This window comes from Dasypus novemcinctus, chromosome 1 (genome assembly GCF_030445035.2).
Source record: "Dasypus novemcinctus isolate mDasNov1 chromosome 1, mDasNov1.1.hap2, whole genome shotgun sequence".
NCBI classification, from domain to species: Eukaryota; Metazoa; Chordata; class Mammalia; order Cingulata; family Dasypodidae; genus Dasypus; species Dasypus novemcinctus.
Genome location: NC_080673.1, coordinates 163,698,747 through 163,722,777, shown reverse-complemented (window position 1 = coordinate 163,722,777; position 24,031 = coordinate 163,698,747). Strand labels below are relative to the sequence as shown.

General features: G+C 38.4%; 1 protein-coding gene across 7 annotated transcripts in view; it reads right to left on the bottom strand.

Moving 5' to 3' along the window:
- ATP8A1 (ATPase phospholipid transporting 8A1) overlaps positions 1-24,031 on the bottom strand; it is a 244,887-nt gene that overhangs the window by 60,189 nt on the left and 160,667 nt on the right. For all 7 annotated transcript variants that reach the window (XM_004448742.3, XM_023592370.2, XM_058299208.1 and 4 more), the window contains one exon: positions 17,976-18,148. In XM_004448742.3, coding sequence (XP_004448799.1) covers positions 17,976-18,148 — 173 coding nt within the window. The remainder of the gene's footprint in view (positions 1-17,975; positions 18,149-24,031) is intronic.

The following is a 24,031-nucleotide window of genomic DNA, read 5'->3' as shown; positions in this document are numbered from 1 at the left end:
TTGTATAAGTACAAGAGAAAAGATAACGTAGTGAGACATACCTGAAAACTACACTGCAGCTGCTGTTAGGAAGGGCATTTGGGTCCATGACCCAAAAGATGATGAATGGTTTGGGATGAGATTCAAGAAAGAGTGGATGCCTTTGTATCTGATGGGTATGAAATAGCAGGTGGTTACTAGATAAAGATGTCAAGATTTAAATGGGTGCTCATAAAAAGTAAAATACACATACTTAAAACATTTGACAAAATGTAAATGTACAAACTTGTGATGTAGAAGAAAGAACTTTGTACATGGTCTACCATTTGAAATTTGCATATTTTAGTTGTAGGAACCTTTCTCATGAGGCACAGTCATGGTTTCCTTCATTAAAGGGGCTGTAATGCCAGTCTTACCCACACCAACTTCAACAGCACAATTTTTTTCTGGAGCAGGTTTACCCAGCAACAGCAACTTTTATGAAGTTATTATTTCAATGATTTATGGAATATTTAATTAAATGATGATTACTTTAAGAAGTACACCAGGAATAAATAGATAAGGGAACAAGCACTGGTGATCCTCCCTGAGTACCCAAGTCAAGTCATGGAAGCAAAGGTGCGAGTTCCCATCCAAGAATGTCCTTCTAGCTCTGAGCATTTAGTGTGCTGTGGGCTTCCATCAAGAAGTCTTACAGCAGGAATGGGTTTAAGGCTCATCAGGTTAGGCAAGCTGAATCCAGTAAAAAAGGTCTCCTGTTTCTAAAGCCTCCATTTAAAAAATTGTTCCTTGCTACCAGAAGTTTACAATTTAGCAAAACAGAATTATAAGACATTAAATAAAAACTGAAACACAAAGCAGTTGGATAAAATTGCCAATATTAAGTGATTTCAGAGAATGTAGAAATCAGCATGGGCTGAAAGAGGGTTCCCCGATGAGTTAGAATTTAACTTGCCCTTGACAAAGATAGGCGGGCTCTCACTTCAGGAATGAGAAATAGCACATATTCAATTTCTTTAACTTCATATTCAAAATTCTCCAGACTATATTCTTTTCACTGCTGTTTCTACCTCTTAAAAGTTACTCATTTCACTCATTAGGGTTTATTTACTTTCTTTACTTTTGTACGTGTCTACATTTGTACAATTTTCGTAACAATCTAGAAAAAACCTTACCACACAAGTTAAAATTCTTCCAAATGTCTTTCAAAAACAACATATTCATGGCTGAGACTATCTAAAATTTAAATTTTATGAACACCAATAAATGACCCAATGTATAATTCTGAATCATAAAAGCTTTCTCTCTCTCCTCTCCCAGACATTTTTTTTACCACCCAAGGGTCTGCATCATAGCTTAAAGTATTCACAGTTCTCTTTTCTTCCACTGTTGCTCTTTCTTCTTGGGAGGAGTAAGAGCCTCTATGGAAAAAGACTATTTATCCTGTGTGTACTATAAAGGTCCAGTTTTCTTCCCCATGGCTCCACAAACAGGGGTGGTCTTTTGCAATACAACCTGGAAGTGCACCGAGTCCAATACGCTTTTCAGATATTATTTTGGCTGTACTTTCTGCACATGTTATTCATTATTTTTCATATTTGCTATGTAGTAACTCTCACTGCTCTGTGAAACTGAGATTACAGCACTGGAAATTTTTACCACTTGGGTGAAGAAATATATATGGTAGCCCATCTTACATAAGTACTCTTTTAATGGAATTAACTAAATGAGCCACTGTTTTGGATGGACTATGGACAAAGATATATGTGCATGTATATATACAGACACAATGAAGAATATTTTAAGGTACTTTTTATAGGTAGCCAAATTGAGTAAAATAATTTATACAATGAGATTGTGTTTTGGAGTATTAACTTAAAAAATTTTTAAAAGACACCTGAAAAATTATACTGATAATACAGTATTTTCTCAAAGACACATACTGTAAATTGAAATATTAGAGTATTTGCGTTTAGAAGGCATATCTAGGAAAATTTTAAAAACAAAATGGACGGATGTAGTACTTCTTAATTATCTGAAAGTGTTTCATATAATGACCAAGCACTTATATTGGCAAAGCTTGATTCTGCCCCTGTGACTACAGGATTGTTTGTGGGAGAATCTGTTGTACTTTCCTTCACAGTAAACTTCCTTAGTTTTCTCGTTATAAGTCTATTCCTCATTGAGTCACATTCTGCTGACCAATAAAAGAAATTATGAAAAGCAAGAAAAACCTAACTGTTGAGATCTTCCTTGAGTGTTTTTTGAACTAAAATATGTTAGGTTCATTTATAAAGGTTTAGGTTAAGAAGGAATTAAAATATGGCAAAAAATCTGGGTTACATGTATGAAAATTACAAAAATATAACTCTTCTAGAAACTTACTATCCATTTATTACTGGAATGAAAACTGTAGCTTATACAGAAATTTCCCAAAATGATACTTACTGTATGGTACATAACAATACATTCAACTACTTCTAGGTAAGAAAACTGCTATTCAAATGACTGATGAATGAGTGCTTTTCTAGCCTCTAAAACCAGTATCTATTGCTATACTGTATAGTCACGAGCATCAAAGAAAACTTACAATATACAGATTGAGTCTAATACAAAGAAAATACACAGTCTTTCCACAGGATGAAAAAAGAAACAAACTTTTAAAACTATTCCCTTTGGGAGAGTGAGAGAGGGGTATATGGGAATCCCCTATATTTTCAATGTAATATTTATGTAATCTGAAGCTTCATCCAAAGGTTACACATCTTTGTAGGATGTGCATGTATCAAAAAGTGAAATAAAAAGTTAAAAAAAGATTCCTTTTTTGTAATATATGTTAGATACAAAACTACTCCTAGTAGAAACTTTTTATTATAGTTTTTACACCAGAGAACATAGCTTGCTCACAATGCTAGTTTCATTTTCTTTTTTAAAAAAATATCATCAAATTATCTTGAACCTACTATCACTGTAAACCTGGCACACAGATATAAAATTGTTAGAGGAACTGAGAATGGAAAATTTTATAAGAGAGAGATATTCATATCATCATCCTGTGATACTAACACTGCAAGTCATTCTTTTCTTTTAAATTTTAAAATTTTGGGTACCAAATTACTTTATTTGAAGGAATGGTGAAGCTGAAAGAACTTGGTAGATATTGATACAACTTATAGAAAGGGTAAAGGTAAACCCAACACGCACGCACTGCCATGGAGACCACAAAGTCACCTGTGGCTTTGGGGAAGCCGGCATAAGATTAGCATTCATCATCACTGTCTCCCAGAGTGTGCTTGAGCAAGTTGGTTACACAGTCACCCAATTTTATGATGGATTTCATCTGCTCATTCAGTAATGGGTCTCAATGAAGTCACACAGGTAGGGATCGTTTCTGTCAGTGGCCAATTTGTGCAGTTCCAATGACTGATTCATCCTTTTTCTCAAGTGTAACATACTCCACTGCATTCAGCCTCCTCTCCCAGCTGACCTGTTCTGGTTTCTTGATGTCCTGAATGAAGATTCGGCCACTTTCTTGGTTCTGCAGCTTCCTAAGTTTCTCAGCATGTTCCCTCTCCTCATGAGACTGGTGGTGAAAGTTTGGCAAAGTTCTTCAAAGCCATCATCATGGTCAAAGCAGTAAGACATTGACAGGTAGGTATATAGCTCCAGCTGGTCTGGCAACTGATGGTGGCCTCTGAGTCCTAGTTGTAGTTCTGGTGCATCTGACGGGGATGTGGTTGTCATGGTGGGCAACTGAGGAGAGGTGGTGGTGTTGGCTGTGCAGTGCTGGAGTGGTGGCAGCAAGTTGCCCCAAGTGGCTGACCAGGGCAAGCATCAGGTTTCATTCAAGCACTGTTGAAGCAGGAAACCACCGAGACTCTCCAAGAAGACGTCTGGCCAACTCATTCATTTTTAATTGTTCACTGTTAGGATGCAAAGTCTGCTTAATCTGCTCTGTACCTAGAGAACAGGAATACACTATGAAGGATATTAGATTCTCCAAAACTTTCTTACATGGGTGGGAATCATAGGTGAAAAATTATTAGGGGTAGAAGGGAAGAGACCACTTCTTCAAGGGAAAGTGGACTTATTCAGAGAAGATTTGAGCCAGAAGACAGAGTGCTTCTGCATGTCACAATAATAAAGTTTCTACATCACAGCTAATCTAAGCAATAGGCAATGTTAAAGGCTTTGAGTCAAAAAAGAACATGGTGATATTGATTTGGATTGCTCAATTAGTGTTAAGTTTATTATATAGCTTAAACTTACCTAGCATGAAGGCAATGAAAATGAAAAAGAATGGACATATGTAGGTGGGGTGGGGGGAGACTTGAATGGAAGGGAATTCAAAGATCACCCTAAAGTTTCAGATTTGGGTGACTGAGAGAAAGATGGTCTAAACATTACTAGAAAAGGCAGGAGGAAGATTTACAGAGGAAAGTTGCCAGGTAAATTCTAGATATTCTGAGGTTCAAATAATGGGACATCCTAGTGGAATCATTAAATAGGCTGACTGAAAAGTTGGGAAAGAGCTCAAAGAAAAACTGAGTTGGAGATGCGCAATTGGGTGTCATTCATTCCTCGAGTATTTATTGATCCTTAGCATGGAATGAAATTTCTATGGAAGAATTTAAGTAGAAGAAAGCAGAAAGCCTCAGGGCCTTCCTGCTGCCCCTAAGACTTAGTAATTTAAGGATCTTTATTAGCAACTATCTCAGGGTTAAATATTAAAAGCCTATTTGACAGCATTCTCTCTACGGTGTCTGGTTCTAACGAGAAAGAAGTGGTAGAGAGAAAGGGACAGGAAGTGCTCCTATATGGGTCAAGAGCCACCTACCTCTTTTTTCTGGGTAGTGTTGCCTTTGGGACTGGTGTGTTCCCTACTGGGAAACGTCTCTACTAAGTATGCCTAGAGGCCTTTCCCCTTCTTGCTCTGTACTTTCATGATTCTGCTCTCAGAGTATAAGACCTATGACCTCCAACTTTTCTGGTTCTCAGTATTTGGTTGGAAAGCAAATGAACTCTAGCTTTCTTCCCTTTGCCCATGAGCTTGGATAGGTAAGGAAGGGCTGGAATCTCTTTAGGCTGAAAGGAAATGAGCTGTCTTCCTCCCCTACCCTTTTTTGGGGGAATTTTCTCTTATGCAGACAATCTTTCTCCTAAGTTTTTCCAAGGAGCCTTATTTTATCTTAGAAATACCTAGTAGAAGATGGAACAACTGGTAGCACAGTTACCGACAAGAATTGCAATACAATTCTGAAGGTACCAGGAGGAAAAAGAGAAGAGGTTGATAAATTTCAGGGTCACAGTTAGCAACTAATATAAAATCTCTGAGCAAACTATGGGAAACTAAAATTTGAGGGCGCTTGTTAGAAGGTAAGTAGCATGGAGGGGGTGATGGTCCAGGGGCTGCAGGTGAATAGAAAGGTGGGCAAAGCATCCAGTGCTACCAGTTTCCTCCCCACAGTGCCCTCTGTGAGCCCCCGATGACTAGTGTGAGGGAGGTGAGAACAGGCTAGATGGGACTAAGGCACTCATCCCTCACTGCAACTGTAAACTTTAGCTTGGGTTTAGAACTTGTGTAAACTCAACATCCCCAAAATAAAAAGCTGAAAAACAAAACAAAAAGCCCCAATCGCGGAAATACATCCTCAGTGTTCCTAAAGCTAAGACCCCAGGGCTTTCTAGTTAACTTAAAGCAAGAGGACAGGCGCCAACAGTAAGGGTGTGTTGACAGATCCTGAACGTTATTCTACCCCAGCAAGTCCATCAAATGCATCCACCTTGAAGAAGGGCAGTGCTTGGGATAAAGGAACTAGAGGGAAATAGATTCACTGAGCTCAGATGGAGCCCTGCCTCCAAATTTACTTCAAGCTAGAACCTAGGCTTTCACCCCTCCCCCAAAGGGGAATTACTGCCTATTAGGTGAATGGGAAAAATTGTCTCTTAGGGAAAACTTTTAAGACAGGAGAAAATCATGAGCACTTAGGACTATGACAATGTATAAGAGAAAGCAGAATTTATAAGGACAGACAGAACAAAGATTTAAAATAAGCATGATAAATATCATTGGATATTAAAAACATAAAACTGGAACAAGAAGTTATGATGAAGTACCATTGGAAGAAAGCCATATTAAAAATATAACTGGTTATTTATTTTTTTTATTCCCCCCCAGTCGGCCCACCCCAGTTGTCTATTCTCTGTGTGTTCTTCTTTGTCCGCTTCTGTTGTTGTCAGCAGCACGGGAATCTATGCTTCTTTTTGTTGCATCTTCTTGTTGTGTCAGCTCTCTGTGTGTGTGGCACCATTTCTGGGCAGGATGCACTTTCTTTCACGCTGGGCGGCTCTCCTTACGAGGTGCACTCCTTGTGCAGGTCAGCACTGCGCATGGGCCAGCTTCACATGGGTCAAGGAGGCCCGGGGTGTGAACCGCGGACCTCCCCTGTGGTAGATGGACACCCTAACCACTGGGCCAAGTCTGCTTCCCTATAAGTGGTTATAAAGACTCCAAAGATGAGTTGAGTAGTAAAATGATAGAACCAAAGAGCATATTAAGACACCTGAAAGCTGAAATCATGAAACTGCCCTAGAAGTTAACAAGAAAGTACACGAAAGATTGAAAGAAAAATGAAAACAAATGGAGGTTGGACCTGACTACACATACATAATGTGAGTTCTAGGTGAGAATAAAAGGAAAAATAAAACAAAAAATAATGATTAATAATTTTCTGGAATTAAAGAAGACATATGTCCTTAGATTGAAAGGTCTCAATAGATTGCCAAAAAGATAGATTAAAAAAAAGACACATACAATTACATACATTATGGTTAAATTAAGATTAAGGAAATTTTCTAAAAGCTTCTAGAGAAAAAGCACATTACTTCCAAAAAACAAAATTAGACTGTCACTGAATACATACAAAAATACCTAAATATCCTCAGTTTTTATCTATTTATTTAGGAGTATATGTATACACTAATACATAAAGATATTTAAAGAGAAAAACAAGCACAAGTGTGCTTATCAAAACTTTAGAAATAATAACAGAATAAATGTAGAGTGTAAAACTTTCAAGCCAGCAGAAGGAAATTTGATCTAGACAATGTAAAGTAAGAGGAAAAAAAGGAACAAAACATAATAAATGGAAAACACAAATATAAGATCACGGAAATAAGGCCTAATATAGCAATACTTTTAATAAATATAAATGAGAGAAATTCATTGATTGAGAAACAAGATATCCTTGGGTTTGATTAAAACAAAAACATACGCAAAATGGTATCTAAGAGAAATATTATAGTAGTAGCAAATATTAGATAACTCTATTTGTGCTTACTACATTCTAAGGCCTTTACTTATTTTAACTCATTCAGTTCTCAGAAGAACCCCATGACATAAGTTGCCATTTTATAAATGAGGCACAGAGAACATAGCAAGTATGTGGTGAAGCCAGGATTCAACCCTAAGCTATGTGGATTCAGATGCAGCATTCTTAACCACTATAGTATACAAAGGACTGAAGATAAGGGTCTAGGAAAAAAGAAAGGGTATCCATGAAACAGAGGAAAGCCAGGGTAGCAATTTTAGTTACATATAAAACAGATTTTAAGACACGTAAAAGGTTAGAGAGGGATCTTACAAATGATTACATTCCTCTTACCAGAAGTAATCAATTGGGCAATATAGAAGACAATGAGATAACATTTTTAAGAGCAAAAAAATTTTAATAGCTAACATGCTTTGTGTATATGTATTAACTCATTTATTATTCACAACTCCATAACAGCAGTTGCTATTTTTTAATCTCCATTTCGAAGATGAAAAAATTGAAGCAAGATAAGTAACTTGTCCAAAAACACTCAGCTACTAAGAGGTGGAGCCTGGGCTTGGACTCCGGGAAGTCTGGTTCCCACAGCCTAAGCATTACACCACAGAGCATCACAAACAGAAAGGAAAGGGTGGCTTATTCAGTGAGCAGTGTTGGGAGAATATGCTCAATATGAAGAAGTGAGTAACACTGGATTCTCTCTCCATCCTACCATATACAAACAAAAAAACCCCCAAAACAAAACAAAACGAAAAACACAAGTCCATACGGAAAACACAGAATTGTAAAGTTAACAGAAGAAAATGTAGGAGAATCTCTCTGTGAGTTGGGATTCTTAAGTAAAATCCCAAAAGCACAAACCATAAAGGGAAAATAAATGGAATCTGACTATGTAAAAAGAAATGATTTGTGTTCAAGAAAGAACACTGGCAGAATTAAGAAGGGAACCTTACTAGACACTGTTTTCTACATCTATAATCAACGACGACTAGCTATCCAGTACAAAGGATTCCTGTACTTAAGGAGGAAAAAAGGCAGGAAACCCAACTAAAAGTCCTGCATCTCTGACCCTCTTCCATGTATTATATTTCTTCACAGCAATTATTACCATGGAGAGAAAGTATTACCTTTTGACTATATGTGTGTGTGTATTTATTTTTTTTTTGTAGAACAGCTGCAATGTGAAGGCAGGAATTACTTTTTCCTGTGTTCATTGCTCTATTTTTAGCACCTATAAAAGTATCTACTTCCTAGTGGGTGTTCAAAACAAATTTGTTAAAAGAATGAGTGAACAGATGAATGAATTTCAAAAGCAGAAATTTAGAGGTAAAAAGTTATATGAAGATATGCCTAAATTCCCAAGTAAGCAGTGAAATGAAAATCAAAAGAGTGAGGTGCCATTTTATAATCATCAAATTGGCAAAGTTACAAATTCAGGAATGTCAAATGTTGGTGAAAAAGTAGGGATACAGCCACCTTCCTGCATGGATCATGGGAATACACACTAGAGTAGCGGTTTTGGAGCAATCTGGCAGAGTATTCACACATGCCAAGCACTGCCATTATTGGGTATATCCTAGAAAAACTTACATGGGCATACAGGGAGGATATTCATTACAGTATTGTTTGTAATGGCAAAGAATAAGAGCCAAACTAGATGGCAATTACTATGGGAACAGATAGATAAATTGATATATATATCAATCAATATATGTATATTTACAGTACACTACTGAGCAGCAGTCAGAAGAAATAAACTTCTTATAGACATGATAACATGGATAGGTCTCAAACCCATAGGAAAATAAAAATCAGAACCATTTTATACTGAAATAGTATTATGGATGTTTACCTATCCCTCAATATAACACACACATAATAAAATTATATATTTGTCATAGATACACATATATGCCAATAAAGTCTGGCAGGTAGATGTGAACAAATTAAATATATGGGAATGTTTTTCTAAGGTGGATTGACGAGAACAGGACTGTGGATAAAGGTCAAAAACTAAAATAAATATCAAAGAGGAGCTTCAAGGCCAGGATGCTTCCAGCCTAGTTAGAAGGCCAGCTTGCATATCTTCCTGCTTGGTTCCTTTGCTGATGTTTCCCCACGCAACAGAGGAAAGGCATCCTGGTATCTAAACAGGGTCATATGGTCATGGTCCTGGGTTCCTCTATCCCTCTTGCTATTATTGACACCTCATTTTAAAACAACTTGACCTCGAAATACTAGTATTTTAAGGGTTTATTTTGATCCAAGGGCCCACGGAAATTTAAGGGGACCATCAGACTGTGCAACTGTCACCACAGAAAGAATATCAACCACCTTTGATGAACCAAGGAAAATGAATCTCAGTTTCCAAGAGGAGAAAAGGAAGGATCTGGAAATTACAGACTAGGAGTTTGGGATGAACGCCTCCAATATTCTCAGAAAGTACTGTCAGAATTGACTCCTCCATGTTTACTCCTAACTGTACACTAACAGGGTTCAACAGACCATGGCCGACAGGTCAAATTCAGGCCACAATCTTGTTTTTGTACATGAAGTCTTTTTGGAACATTGGCATACCCTTCATTTATAATTGTCTAGAGCTGCTTTCATGCTGTAATGGCAAAGTTGAGTAGTTGGGACAGAATTCGTATGGCCTGCAAAACTTAAAATATTAACTGGCTCTTTACAGAAAAAAATTTTCAACCCCATGTTCTATAAAATACTCCTTTCCTCTAAGGAATGTTACTCAAACTACCTCCTTTGTTATGCCTCAATTTACAGATTCTTCGTTTTGTGTCTATTTCCAGTCTCTGACTGTTCCCTTCATGATGTGCCTTTTGGTTTCCAAGACCATCTTTCCCTGAGGATGCTGCTTCTCTTTTCTCTGCTCCAATTCCTACTGCCCTACCTGGTCTTGACCCCTGGAACTACACCCTGGCTCTTTAACTTGGAAGAGTTAACATAGCATCTTTAACTTGCACTATGTGGGGATGGTTTGGACATGCTGATTTAAAAAGAAGGTAATTACTAGAAACCATCACTGGTCAAGGAAAGCCAGTTATGATAAACTAGTTCTGCTTCCTTTTCTTTTTCAATAACGTCATTAGATTACCGGATCAGAGAAATGTGGTAGGTTCCATATAGCAATGACCTTAGCAAATCAGAAGATGAGGTACTTTCACTCTGATACAGTAGTACTAAGGAAGAACAGAATCCATCTCTTAGGCAGATTTGATTTTGACTGAAGAATATACTAGAGCACTTATTTATGTAAAGCTGTAGTGAAGACTTTAGTGGAATTCTGTAGAATTCTGTAGAGCTTTGTACTTAAAACTGCTGGACGAGAAAGAATCAAGAATTTGGATGAAGTTACAGAAGCTATGCTTGTTCAAAGTTAGTAAAATATAAAACAGAGATATTTTAGAGGTCAGAATCAGGAGTTTGCAATCTCTACAGGTTAGAAAAAAATGACTAATGTAAAAAAGATACAGTGTAAGAGGGATGGTGATGGAAAGAAAGAAAGCAGCGACCCTTGGGGAATACTAACCAAAGGGAACACAAGGAGGCTTCTGGGGTGATGGTCAGGTTTAGGGGTTGGATATATGGGAATACTCCTTTGTGATAATTCACCTGGCTGTATACTTATGATTTACTTTTATTTCCCAGTACAGGCTAACTCCTTTCAGAATTATTTAATCTACCAATGTGATTTGTGTGTGTGTGTATGTGGGGGGTACTGTTGAGAGTGGAGGTGGTGATGATGGTGGTTTATCTAATTTAAGTCATTTCTAAGACTATGAGTTACAATGGAATTCTATGACATTTAGATTCCTCACGTATTTTTAGAGCTCTATAGTCAAATTTGGACTTTGCTGGTGGTATACGTTATAATTAGCTACTAGGCTGTAATAAAGCCATGCAATTCCTTTAACATTATTCAGTAGAGCTGGAATAGCAAATGAGATCAACAGGGCTAAGCAGTTAATTATTATATTACGGCAAAATATGGGCATTTTATGAAGTTATAAAACTTATTAGGTATGTCCCCTTTTAGCCATACACGTATAGAAGAAATAATCTTTCAACATTCCCAAAATTTATTCATATTTTCTTCGATGCAAATATAGGGCCAACATTCATTCACAGTTTGTAAGACTTCTCAAAGCCAAACATCTGCTTGGCATCCACTGGTGCTTACATTTTTTTTTTTTCTTTAAAGGAATGTCTGTTGAGCATTTATTAGCTTCATTTGTGTTTCTGACTACCCTTTAATGTAGAATATTTATTAGAGACATTCTTAAAGACAGTCCCAAAAGTTTAAAAACGTAGATCTGCCTTGACCCTTTATTTAATGTACTCATGATATGATTCAAAGTATTCAAAGTGTCCCTTTAGATTTCTTCCTGGAGGACCCCTCAATTGGGCTAAGGTGAAAGGTTTTGCCTGGAATGTCACTCCCAAATGACAAGACTCACTGAAGTCAAGTGTTTTTCAAAATACACTATGGGGGAAATGCCCTAAAAGAGGGTTAAACTTTGATTAGAAATGTTGCAAGTAAGGAAAAATTCTTACTTCAGTTTGACTTCTGCTTTTAAGAAGACATGAGTACATAAATTATGTAGGAGAACGGTGATTACTAGACAGTCTAAAAGCTGGAGGCTCTAAGCCAATTTTCAACCAACTGTCACAGAACATAAGTTTCAAAATATGTTTAAACTAACCTGACAACTACAGAAAAAAATGTAAAATTCTTTGAAAGGCTGGGCTATGTGAACTGACTAGGACCTTAGAAACCACATGCTACTTAACACATAGCAATACTTCACTGCAACATTCCCACTCTCTTCTTGAGGGAATATTAAGAGAGGCAGAACAGATGCTTCCTCAAATTAAGCTGATCCAAGCAGTCCAAAGACTATTTTCAGCATGAGTGGCCAACAGAAGTAAGGTTCATACAAGAACTGATAGGATAGGAGAGATCTGCTAACCCAGACGGTTTTGAGTTAGAAGCAGATAACCCAGGCAGGGTGATGCATCTGTGTGTGCGTGTGCGTATTTCCCAACTTCCCATGCCAGAACCGCTCTTCTCTTAGCTGCTTCATATATCCAGGCTCCCTGCAGGATTTGAATCACTGCTATCTTCCAATCTATCTTATACTTTGCAAAATCAAAACCACAGAGATTTCATTAAGTATCTAAAGGACTGTAGGGGTAGAGCTAGAACAAGAACTTCATGAATCCCCAAATGTCTTTATACCAATTATATAAGCTGCAAGAGCTTAGGGCATAAAGCATCTGTAATTGAGGTCAGGGATGATTTATATGGTACAATTACTCCCCAAGATAGCTCTTGATTTTTGCTGTGTACACAAAACTTCCATATGAGTTTCAGAGCAAGCTTCCGCCCCCACTCCTAACCTGATATCCAAAGGAGTTTTGGGGAACCTATGAAACCACTAAAGTGGTACATGTAATTTTGAACGTGTATGGGTGTATATGTGTATTTTTCCTGGAAAAGGTTTGAAGCTTTTTCTTGTTCTTCAAACGTATCTGTGAGAGCCCCAAACAGGAATCAGTGTGCCTGTGCGAGGGAACAGAAGGGAAGAAGGAATGCAAGAAAGTAGTTTATGTCTATAACCAGGAAAATCTATCAGAAATGACCTCAAAACCTAGATGCATGTTTCCTTTGACCTGGTTGGGCCACACAGGTCAATGTACACCATGGCAAAAACATAAAGAGCTATGGAGTGTCTATGAAAACACAGTACTTGTTAGACAGATGAAAACCAATTTTATTATACTTTTTGGTTTTACATACTTAAAAAATTACTTGAGGCATAACATGTAACCTTTGCTTTGTAAAACAAAACCAGGACTCCAATGCCCTGAATGAGATGGGGCGGGGGGGGGGGGGGGGGGGGATTAGTTCTGTTTGAATATTCCTTTTGAAAAATGGTGCTGAGTGAAAGATATAATGTGTACCAACTGAGAACAACAGTTTCTTTCAATTCAACTGCAGACTCTTTAGGGAAAAATCTCATCTTTGTAACTCTATTAGGCAAACTAAAACTGCATTCTGCTGTTGACGTTGATAATGCAGGGGAAGAAAGTGGTTGATGTAATCCAGAAGATGGAACTAATATTGAGAGCCTCATCACCTATTAGGGGAAGGCTTTTCTCTCCACTTCTACTCTAGCTATAGATATGAGAAGACTGCAGAGGAGGATTGAATTCTGAATTATCTTCACCTGAGGATGGACTAGAATTAGATGGGAATATAGTTTAAATATGACGAGGAAACCCATAAAGCCAGAATAAACACAAACGAATTTGGGCAACAGTATCACACTGTGTTTTGAAATAATATTTAGTATTTATCTGGAGCCATCTGTCTTATAATGGGGTAAAATAGAGTATCTGGAAGATTGTAGTCACCTGAGAAATGTGGAGTAGTGCTTTCGTTTAACTGTATAGCATGATACACAGAGTCACTTACCAATTCCTATCCAGTGGTCAGAGAATTATTGTAGGAATTAAACTTTGAGGTTAGAAAGCAAATGACAAGAAGATCATTTGTGCCAATAGTTTAAATGCCAAGAGGCACCAGGCCAATGCTTTAGGTGCCAAGAAGGTGCACAGACATAAATCCAGCAGTGGCACTGATGCAATTATGGGCTTAGACCGATTCTCAAAGCCAGTCTGGAAGCTGAATCACAATCCTTTTGGAAAAGAGAGTATGAAGGCGATTAGAAGAAAAAAGCTGAGGAGTGACATTTTCCTTAAACACACACACACACACACACACACACACCCTAGAACTCTAAATAAAACTCAGTGTCTGCACAGGGGCCTTTGCGGTCCTCAAGCATGCATAAAACAGGGCCAAGGGAGGAGGGGGCCACACACATCTTTATAAGCTCAGTTGCAGAGCTGAGCTGCACGTGCACAGCAGAGTGAGTCCCTCCCAGGGGTCTGGGGCCTGGAGGAGCCTGAGTGCCATGTGACTTGTGAGTATCCAGAACAAGGATCTTGGGGAGAGTTTCACAAGCACAGGACATACTTTTTCTCCCTTGACTCTGCTTTCTAGTTTTTCTTACCGGCTGCTATTGTTTAATTTTGTGGTTCAACTTTTTGAAGAATGGTAGGAGGTACTGTGTTAAGCAATGCTCTAAGAATGAGACTCAGCTGCGATAACTGAAAATGGGCCTCCCACATCTTTCAAACCAAATTATGATTCTATTTAACACAAGAAAGATACATTGGGGGGGAGGGTAGAAAGTCTTCATTCACTTTTGTATGCAAAGCATCCATGCTCAGCACACAGTAGGCACACAACAGATGCCAAGTGAACTGCACTGGTCATTTTATTTAAATAGTTCAGTGTTCTGTTTCTAAAGATGAGGTAACAGTCATGCTACTTACGTGCATTTGAGCAATCTTTTGTTGATCCCTATTAGTGAAAGTGACAAAGAAAGCAAATCTGGCACAAAATTTTCCTGATTAGTTAGAGTCTGAGCTGAACATTACTAAGACGCTATCGATGGGAAGCGAATGTAGCTCCAGTGATTGGGCTCCCATCTACCATATAGGAGGTACAGGGTTCAATTCCCAGGGCCTCCTGGTGAAGGCAAGCTGGCCCGTGCAGTGAGCTGGCTTGAGTGGAGGGCTGGTTCACGCAGAGTGCTGGCCCATACGGGAAGCTGGCCTGCACAGAGCACTGGCCAGTGTGGAAAGCTGATGCAGCAAGATGATGTAACAAAAAGAGACACAGAGGAAAAACAATAAGAGATGCAGCAGACCAAGGAGCTGAGGTGGCGCAAGAGATTGAGCACCTCTCTCCCACTCTGGAAGGTCCCAGGATTGGTTCCTGGTGCTGCCTAAAGAGAAGATAAGCAGACATAGAAGAAAACTCAGTGGATGGACACAAAGCAGACAGTGAGCACAAAACAAAAGATAAATAAACAAAAACTGTCAAGAGTTTAACAAGGAACCCTGAAAAGTCACGGTAAAAGCAGATTTTAAAAGGCATAAGGATAACGAAGTGCAAATGAGATAGTCAAGATTAAATAATTCCCAACTCTTTATTAGGTTTAAGCAAAAAGCTTGATTATTACTGCTTCAGTTTCCTGGCTGCTAAAACACATAACATTTGATGGATTGGCTAAACAGGAATTTATTGGCTTACGGTTTTGGCGGTATGTTTGTCAGCCAAAAGGGGTGCTGATGCAAAGTACCAGAAATCATTTGGCTTTTATAAAGGGTATTTATTTGGGGTAGAAGCTTACAGTTACTAGGCCATAAAGCATAAGTTACTTTCCTCACCAAAGTCTGTTGCCACGTACTGCAGCAAGATGGCTGCTGACATCTGCCAGGGTTCAGGCTTCCTGGGTTCTCTCTTCCCAGGGCTCATTTCTCTCTCGGCTCAGCTGCTCTGCTCTCTCCACAAGGCCAGCTGTAAACTATCAGACGAACAGCTAGTCTCTCTTCCTGAGGCCTCTGCTTGTGTTTATGGAGACTTCTCTCCTTCCTCTCTTATCTGCTCCTCTGTGTGCTTACTTCCAGGCTGTAGCTCAAAACTCTGAAACTTCCTTCTCTGTGCTGTGGTTTCTCTGTGAGTCCTTGCCCCCCACGGAGGCAGAACTCGACATTTTACTGATGTGGCTCCATCAAAGACCCGTGCATTATTTAATCAAGTCGAAGTGAAACCTCTGAATCCAATATAATCTAATATGCCCAGAGTGACAAATCAGTTTACAAACATAACCCAATACCTATTCATAAACAATATCAAACTGCCACAGGAGGCTAGCAGTGTTGCTTCTTCCTGGTTTTGGCTGGCCAGCAATCTTTGTTTTCTTGGTTTTGTCATGTGGCAAGGTATATGGTGGCACCTTTTCCTTTCTCTTCCAGGTTTCACTGACTCCCAGCTTCTGGGTGCTCCTTGTGACTTCTATCTCTGTGTCCAAAACTTCCTTTGCTTCTAAGGACTTCAGTCACATTGGACTGAGGCCCATCCTCCTTCAGTTTGGTCACTCTTCACCTAATAACATCTTCAAAGGTCCTATTTACAAATGGACTCACACCCACAGGACCAGCAGTTGGTATCTGAGCATGCCTTTTGTGAGGGATGTGATTTAGTCCCCCAAAATTATTGACATTGCACATCTGTTCAATATAGTGGCCAAGAGCTTTATAGTGAGATTAGTTCTTAGAACATGCCATGGGGAAGAAAAAAGTAATTAAATGACTAAAATAATTAGATTCATGGGAATAATAATTTTAATTTTCTGACTCAGATATAATTCTGTAGGATGAAATGATGCTTACAAAGGATACTTCTTGCGCATGATATAAGTTTTATTAGAAAAAGTATATTCCGATTCAAATTTAGAAAATATCTATAAGGTGTGGCTTATAAATCTAAAGAAAACTTTATATACAGGATAAGTGAATAAGGCCTAAGAAAGATTTAAAAAGCCTAACATCCCTTTATTAGTATTTTTTAAAAGAAAATAATAAAAGCAAATAGAATTGTTTTTAAAATACTTTTCTTAGGTTCAGGATAGTTCTTCAGAAGCCCTGATAAAATTCATCTCCTCAGATGAGAAAGCATTTTGAGAAATTGCTAATCTGGATCTAGTCTGAAGAGCTGGTAAGATTCAATAAATGGATGGCAAGAGGAAATTCCTTAGTTTTGTGGTAACCAGAAGGGAAGAAGAAAGTGGGCATAGTCATGCACATACTTTAGATTTTAGAAAGATACACTTAAAACAATTTAGAGACAGAGATGGGGAAGACTGCCTGTCAAGAAACTCCAGAAGGACTGGAGCTAAACTGTTTACAAAAATAACACAAACCTGGTTCTAATTTAGGATATTGGCAATATTATCTTATTAGAGGGCGAAGGACAATATAGTCAATAAATAGTCCTCACAAAAAATGCTCTGCTATTTGGAAATTAGTTAGAATATCCCATCATGCCTTTCCCCAAAATAAGAGACAGCAGCAGGATCAAAGGTTAAGTGCAGAAAGAGAACTCCTAAAAAATGACCCTGGGTGGAAATGCAGGTAAATAACCCAATTTAAACACAGAAAATAGCAGTAAGACTGGCAATTCAAATATGACCAGTAGTTGTTAAGAACTGTTAGGACTGATTTTCAAAATCTCTGCTAACAAATTCTATCTCAGTTTATGAACCTTGAGTCTTGAATGAATGATTTAATAAATAGCCCAACATAGACAAATTATATGCAGAGTAACTTCAAGGAACTTTAAAGACCAAGAATTTCATTTTCAGGATTTGGAGTTGTCCTAGGTGGTGCTGCAGGGACGGATGCTGGACGTTGTGTGTCCTGTCATGGCCCACTGGGTGGACTGGGGGAGAGTGTGGACTACAATGTGGACCACTGTCCATGTGCTGCAGCAGTTCTCCTGAATGTATTCACTGGGTGCAGTGGATGTGCCAAAATGATGGAAGAGTTTGTTGATGTGGGAGGGGTGGCATGGGTGGGGTGGGGGGTATATGGGGACCTCATATTTTTTGAATGTAGCATTTAAAAGAAAATAAAGAAGGAAAAAAAAAAGAGTAAAAGAAAAAAAAAAAGCATTTAAGATCAACTCACTCTTTATTGAAGTGAGACAATATCAGGGAGAGTTGAACTTACCTGCAGCAAATGACAGCTTTGCATGACAAAGCTAAGTCCAGAAAATACTGTCGTACTCCAAAGGTTAAGGCATACTTGAGGGTTTTCCCATCTATTATAAGAGCAAAATCATTCTCTTTTCGAAGAGCGTCACCAAGGGTAGTGCAGTGATGACTGAGGGTTTCCCTTGTCCCCTGTAAAATTAAACAAACAAAACATGCCCCTCAATATTTATTTTGAGTTTATTTCATTCTATTAAGATCACTTAAGTATGTTCAATGGCAACACATTTATTTTCAGTGCTTTATATGCTTCAAATTGATTTCAGGTAACTCTGCTTACCTGATTCTCACAAAAGCACCTCAAAGGAGACTGGACAAATGTTACCAGAAAAAATTATTCCCTTGAAGTTCACGCATCTGTTACTGGCGGGAATGGGACTAAGCTATAAGTCACCCATTCCTCAGTTGTCTCCCACCTTCTTAACTCTTTATTTTAACCACACAATCACCATACCACAAAAATATTTTCAGAATATTATCTTGTTAAGAAAAACAACATTGTCCTGATTTATTGACTAGGCAAAATTGCTTAGACATGAATCCAGGGAAAAGTTATGGAGTATAATCTTGAAAAATTATGGGTACTCAATGCTATTGAAATTTAACTCCCAGTGACTAAGAAGAGGAAGTGCAGTATCTATAATCTCTTGCTACTTCACAGACTGACTTCTATAATTTAACTGATTTTATGATGCTGTATTTTAATTTGGGATGGTGACATCTGGTTTGGTAATCTTGATGGATCAAATAAAAGAATCCCTTCCATCACTGAAGAGTTTACTTTCCAGTATAATAAAAAAACCTTTGGTGTTAAGGAAAGCTATGTTCACCTCAGCTATACAGAGGAGGTGCATTTGTCTCCCTCTGTCAAGAACTGCTTTCCCAGCTCTTCAAAGGGAAAAAGCAACAAAAGTAACAAAAAGTAAACTTTTCTCCCCAAAATTTCCTATTACCTAATGGAGCCAGCTTTCTGTTTCACAAGAGCCCCAAAACCGTGCAGAAACAGAACACTGACCCTGTACAAGGAAATACAATTTCCTTCCTACAAGACTTTTGTTCTGAGTGCCAATATCTGAGCCTGCAAGTTATATATTTATATGGTAAATACAAATATATATTAAAATATAATTATATAATAGTTTTTATTATGTTCATGGGAAATAAAACTATTGTTCCAAGTTGAGAAAGTGGGACATTTATTTTGCAGTTATTTCACAAAGAGGGTGGTAAAGGCATAGGTAATTAAATTTTTATATTGGGTATTTTTGAAGGTGTTTCTGTATTTGTAGTCAACTGTGGTTCAAACTATGTTCAGGAATTTTAGAATTTGTAATCAAAACAATAAAACCATGTTGTACTGTAGAATTGGAGTGACCTACAGTTCCCATACTGAAACTTCATTTTACACTTCTCCTGTTTCCAATTATACACTGAGTGACACAAAGGACCGACATAATGCAGCATTCTTTGCAAAATTTTCAGTTCACACTTTACATCAGGGAGGAAATAGCTGTTTTTATTTACAGCCATAATTCTCCTAGTTCCTGCAAGACATTTCTGGTCTCAGAGGTTTAAGAAAAGGAGGGGGAAATGACAGTAAAATTCTGCAAAATTTACCAATGACAATCTAGAGTACATTATCTTGGATTGTTTTAAAAGCAAATTCACATAAATTAAAGGAACAAATAAGCAAATCAATGAACTGGTGAAAAAAAAATTAAAAAAGAGCAGGTGACACTGATTTAGCATGTACTACACACCAGATATTGTTCCAAAGGCTAAGTATATAGATATAACATTTTAACACTTGTTACAACCCTATGCTGGAGGCACCATTGTTATCCCCATTCTGCTGATGGGAATGGTGAGAAGAGATTTTAAGGTCCTTGCCCAAGAATACCATGCTACTAAGAAGTAAAATCAAATCTAGAATTAAAATTCTGTGCTATCCTGTCTTTATCTAATTCAGCAAAAACAAATCAATCTTAAGACAGTGCCAGGCATAACAAGTTATAAATAGAATGCCCACCCCACCCCATTCCTTCTCCTTTCCCAAGAGCCTGTATCATCTGTCTCTCATCTTGTTTTTACTGCGGGCAGAGAATTCTTTTTATAAAACAAATTTAAAACACAAATCATGACACTTCTTGCTTTAAAATGTTTCTATGGCTTCTTACTGCCTACAAAAGTCTAAACCCCTTAAAATGGCATCTAAGGCTCCCCACAATCGAACCCAGCCTAACTTTCCTTCGTATTTCCTTCCTCCTCCTCTTCCCACAATCTTGACTCCTCTTTCTTGAACGCCCTTCTCACCAGAAGATAGTCTACCTGCTTCTTAAACCAAGATGACCCTACCAAGCCCTGTGAGGCTCACATCACTGACACCAAGTGCAACTTCCTCTATGCTAGCCAAGTCTTTAGTTGTCTGAGGGGAGAGAGACCAAGTCTAACCTGTTTGCCAGCGAAGTACACGGTGCCTGCACCTCAGAGACGCTTGGAAAATAGACAGCTATTCAATAAGAGAACAGAGAGATTCTGATTTCATCCCACTGGCAGCACTCCATTTCCTCCCACCCCCATTATCACATCTGATTTTAAAGAGGGGGGGGGGGAGTCTTCTTCTTGCTCTCTGATTTTCCAGAGAATAATTCTTTACTTCATCGCTCTTTCAAACCAAGGCACTGCTCACTAAAATGCCTCTGTATTTTTAAAAAATATATTTATTCATTTTCCCCTCCTTCTCCCCCTGCCCTGATGTTTTTGCTCTCTGTGTCCCTTTGCTGTGTGATCTTCTGTATCTATTTCTCTCTTGGTCTTCTCATTTTTTCTCCTCTAGGATTCACCGGGATTTGATCCTGGGGACCTCTGGTGTGGAGAGAGGTTCTTTGTCACCTGTGCTACCTCAGTTCCTGGTTTCTGTTGCGCTTCACCTTGACTCTCCCCTTTGTCTCTTTTTTGTTGTGTCATCATCTTGCTGCATAACTCACTTGCGCAGACACTGGCTAACCGCGTGGGCACTCGGCTTGCCATGTGGTCACAATTTCTCTTTTCCTTTCTTACTTTTTTTTAAAATCAGGAGGTCCCAGGGATCAAACCCAGGTCCTCCCATATGGTAGGCGGAAGCCCTATCACTTGAGTTACATCCGTTTCCCCCTTTGTATTTTTTAAGCAATTGCCCAAGTGACTCATGAGCTGAAAACCTGAAATGAGACCTAAGATAGACCTCAGGAGAACTTCAAATTCCTTTAAAAATCAGCTACAAAGCAAGACTGAAAGTCACGTAAATCCCAGAACTGTGCAAAGGCCCTCCTTAACTAACCTATCTGGCTCAGTCCTGTGCCACCCCTCCGGCGTTCTCTAACACCTTCACATTTGTTGAAAATGCTCTTATTTCTGGCATCAGTATCCCTGGGTTTCCTTGGTGATTATCACAGATGCCCACCAAATCAAAAGGTGCCAGGAGATGTAACAAAGATAACATTTCAGAAGGTGAGTCAAAATTTCCCACAGTGAATTCTCCTGTCAGCCCACCTAGGGTGCAAGGTAACACAACAAAAAAAGCTGCAAACATTTTTCTTATTTTAGTTTATAGTTTTATTTTATAAGTAGCTCTGTTGTCAGCTGTGTACTGCCAGTTACAAGTTATATTTTATCCTTATTTACTGCCAGGAGTATTTTTAAATTCTTTTATTTATGGAAGTTTATTGCTTCCCCTCTAAGCCTGGGAGCCATACTTTGAAGGCCATATTGCACTGAAGCTTATCTCCTGTAGCTAGAAATAAATTTATTACTATATTAGCTGTTGCCTTGTTTTCTTTTTAGCTACTGGAGAGGGAAATGTTTAAACACTTAAACTTAGTGACTTGTGAAAGTGAAAATATATAAATGAGAAGCTAAATTAGAAAAAGGACAAAAGACCACATAATATGACAAAATAAAAGGTCTGTACTTTCCTATTCTGCACATTTTTATTTGTGGACTGAAAGAAAAGGAACATCTGTTGCTGTAATTATGGATGTTCTGCGGTAAAGGCAAACTTGGATAGGTAAGCAGGGGGAAAACAGAAAAGGCAGGATCCAGGGGGCGAGCCAGGTAAGGGAGGCAGCCACAGGGAAAGGGAGATTTGCTAGCACCTCCCCTGACCAGTACCCCATCTGGACACTCTTGTCAACCACTTGACTCCTCCCTCCCTCTGAGCACAGCCCTGCAGTCAGCCAGGTTTCTGGCTGACCGCCTTCTGGGCTTTCCCACCTTGCCAATAATCAATTGAAGACACAACTAACACACTTTCCCTCAATTCTTAAAAACAGAGGGAAAAAACCACCTGACCACGAGGACATGCTCCACCACAGTTCTCTTTTCTTAGATGGGTGCTCATGATCCCTGATCTATACTTTTATCCATGCCTAGTGGATTCCATTTTTTCTTGACCTTTTCTTCTCTCTGAACGATTCAAAATTTGATCCCCATCATTTCAACAAACATCTGCTTTACTGAGCAAATTTATACCAGAAAGGACTCAATACTCTTTCCCTAAACTTTGAAACCTTATGAATTCCAAAAATAGATATTGGATTATGTTTGTAAACTGGTCTGTCTGAAGTTTTGCTTTTACTTAATTGAATTATGATTAGGGCTTTGATTGGGCCATGGAAGTGGGGCATTGAGTTCCCTTGGTGGGTGGGGACTGACAGATAAAAGACATGGCAAAAGAGAGTTTGGAGTTTTGAGCTGGAGCCCTCAAAGTAAGCATACAGAGTAGCAGAGCAGGTAATCCCAGAGAGAATGAAGTCTCAGGGAGAGACAGAGCCAGTCGCCTGATAGTCTATAGCTGGTCTTATGGAGAGAACAGGGCAGCTGAGCTCTGAAAGAAACAAGCCCCGGGAAGAGAGGAACCCAGGAAGCCTGAACTCTTGGCAGATGTGGGCAGCTATTTTGCTCCAACACGTGGCAATAGACTTTGGTGAGGGAAGTAACTTAGGCTTTGTGGCCTGGTAACTGTCGCTTCTATCCCAAATGAATATCCTTTATATAAGCCAACAGATTTCTGGTACTTTGCAGGAGCACCCCTTTGGCTGACTAATATACCTTGCTTTACCCAATCCCCCCTAATTTTTGAACAGTAGATGTCTCATTTTCTCCACTTCTGTTCTTCCTACTTCTCTTGCATCCTTATTTTTCCAACTGTCACTATTTTTTCTGCCTTTAGGTCTACATACAATGTCAAGACTTCCTTATTCTAAAAACAATGAACTAATAAATAAATCAAGAAATTTTTCCTTGACTCTGTATTCCCTGATTTCTCCAGGTGGCATGAATATTTCCATCTTCTGTGCTCCCCAAATATTCTGTGCATACCTATGCAAGGTAGCAGGATATATACTAGCTTATCTGTTTATATCTCTACCTACTCTTTGAGACTGAGGGCCTTGATAAAAAGATGAAATAAATAAAAGCTTGGTAATTGAAAGAACACCTGAATTAATATTGATTGGAGAATACCTTGTAGGAAGTTAAAATGGCTTTGCTGAGTGACCATTTTGAGGACTGTTTGTTGCCTACAAAATGCCTACATAATCTTGGAGGCACTGAGCTGGAACAATAAAGCCGTTAATGTGCTCATCTTATTACAGAGGAAAAGGAAAACAAAGAAATAGCTTTGATCCAACATCTACTTCTTCCTCAAATTATTATAATTTGTCTAGTGAACATAATGGAATGAATGCCTAGGCTAACGACTTAGTAATAAAGCCACTAATATTTATTTGGTTTCTATGAAATATAACTGGAACAAAAAAAAAAGGGAACGAAAACGCTTGGTGGATAATTAGGCCAAGCAGAATTTCTCATAAAAGGTAACTATGACTAGAAGTTCCCGTTGAATCTTTAGGGTATATCCTGGTAAAGTAACGAGCATGTTCACAGAAAAATAATAGAATTATTAAATTAAAATATAAAATAAATTTTAAAAAGTAAAATAAAGCAAAACAAACAACAGCAATCTTTAAGCAATCA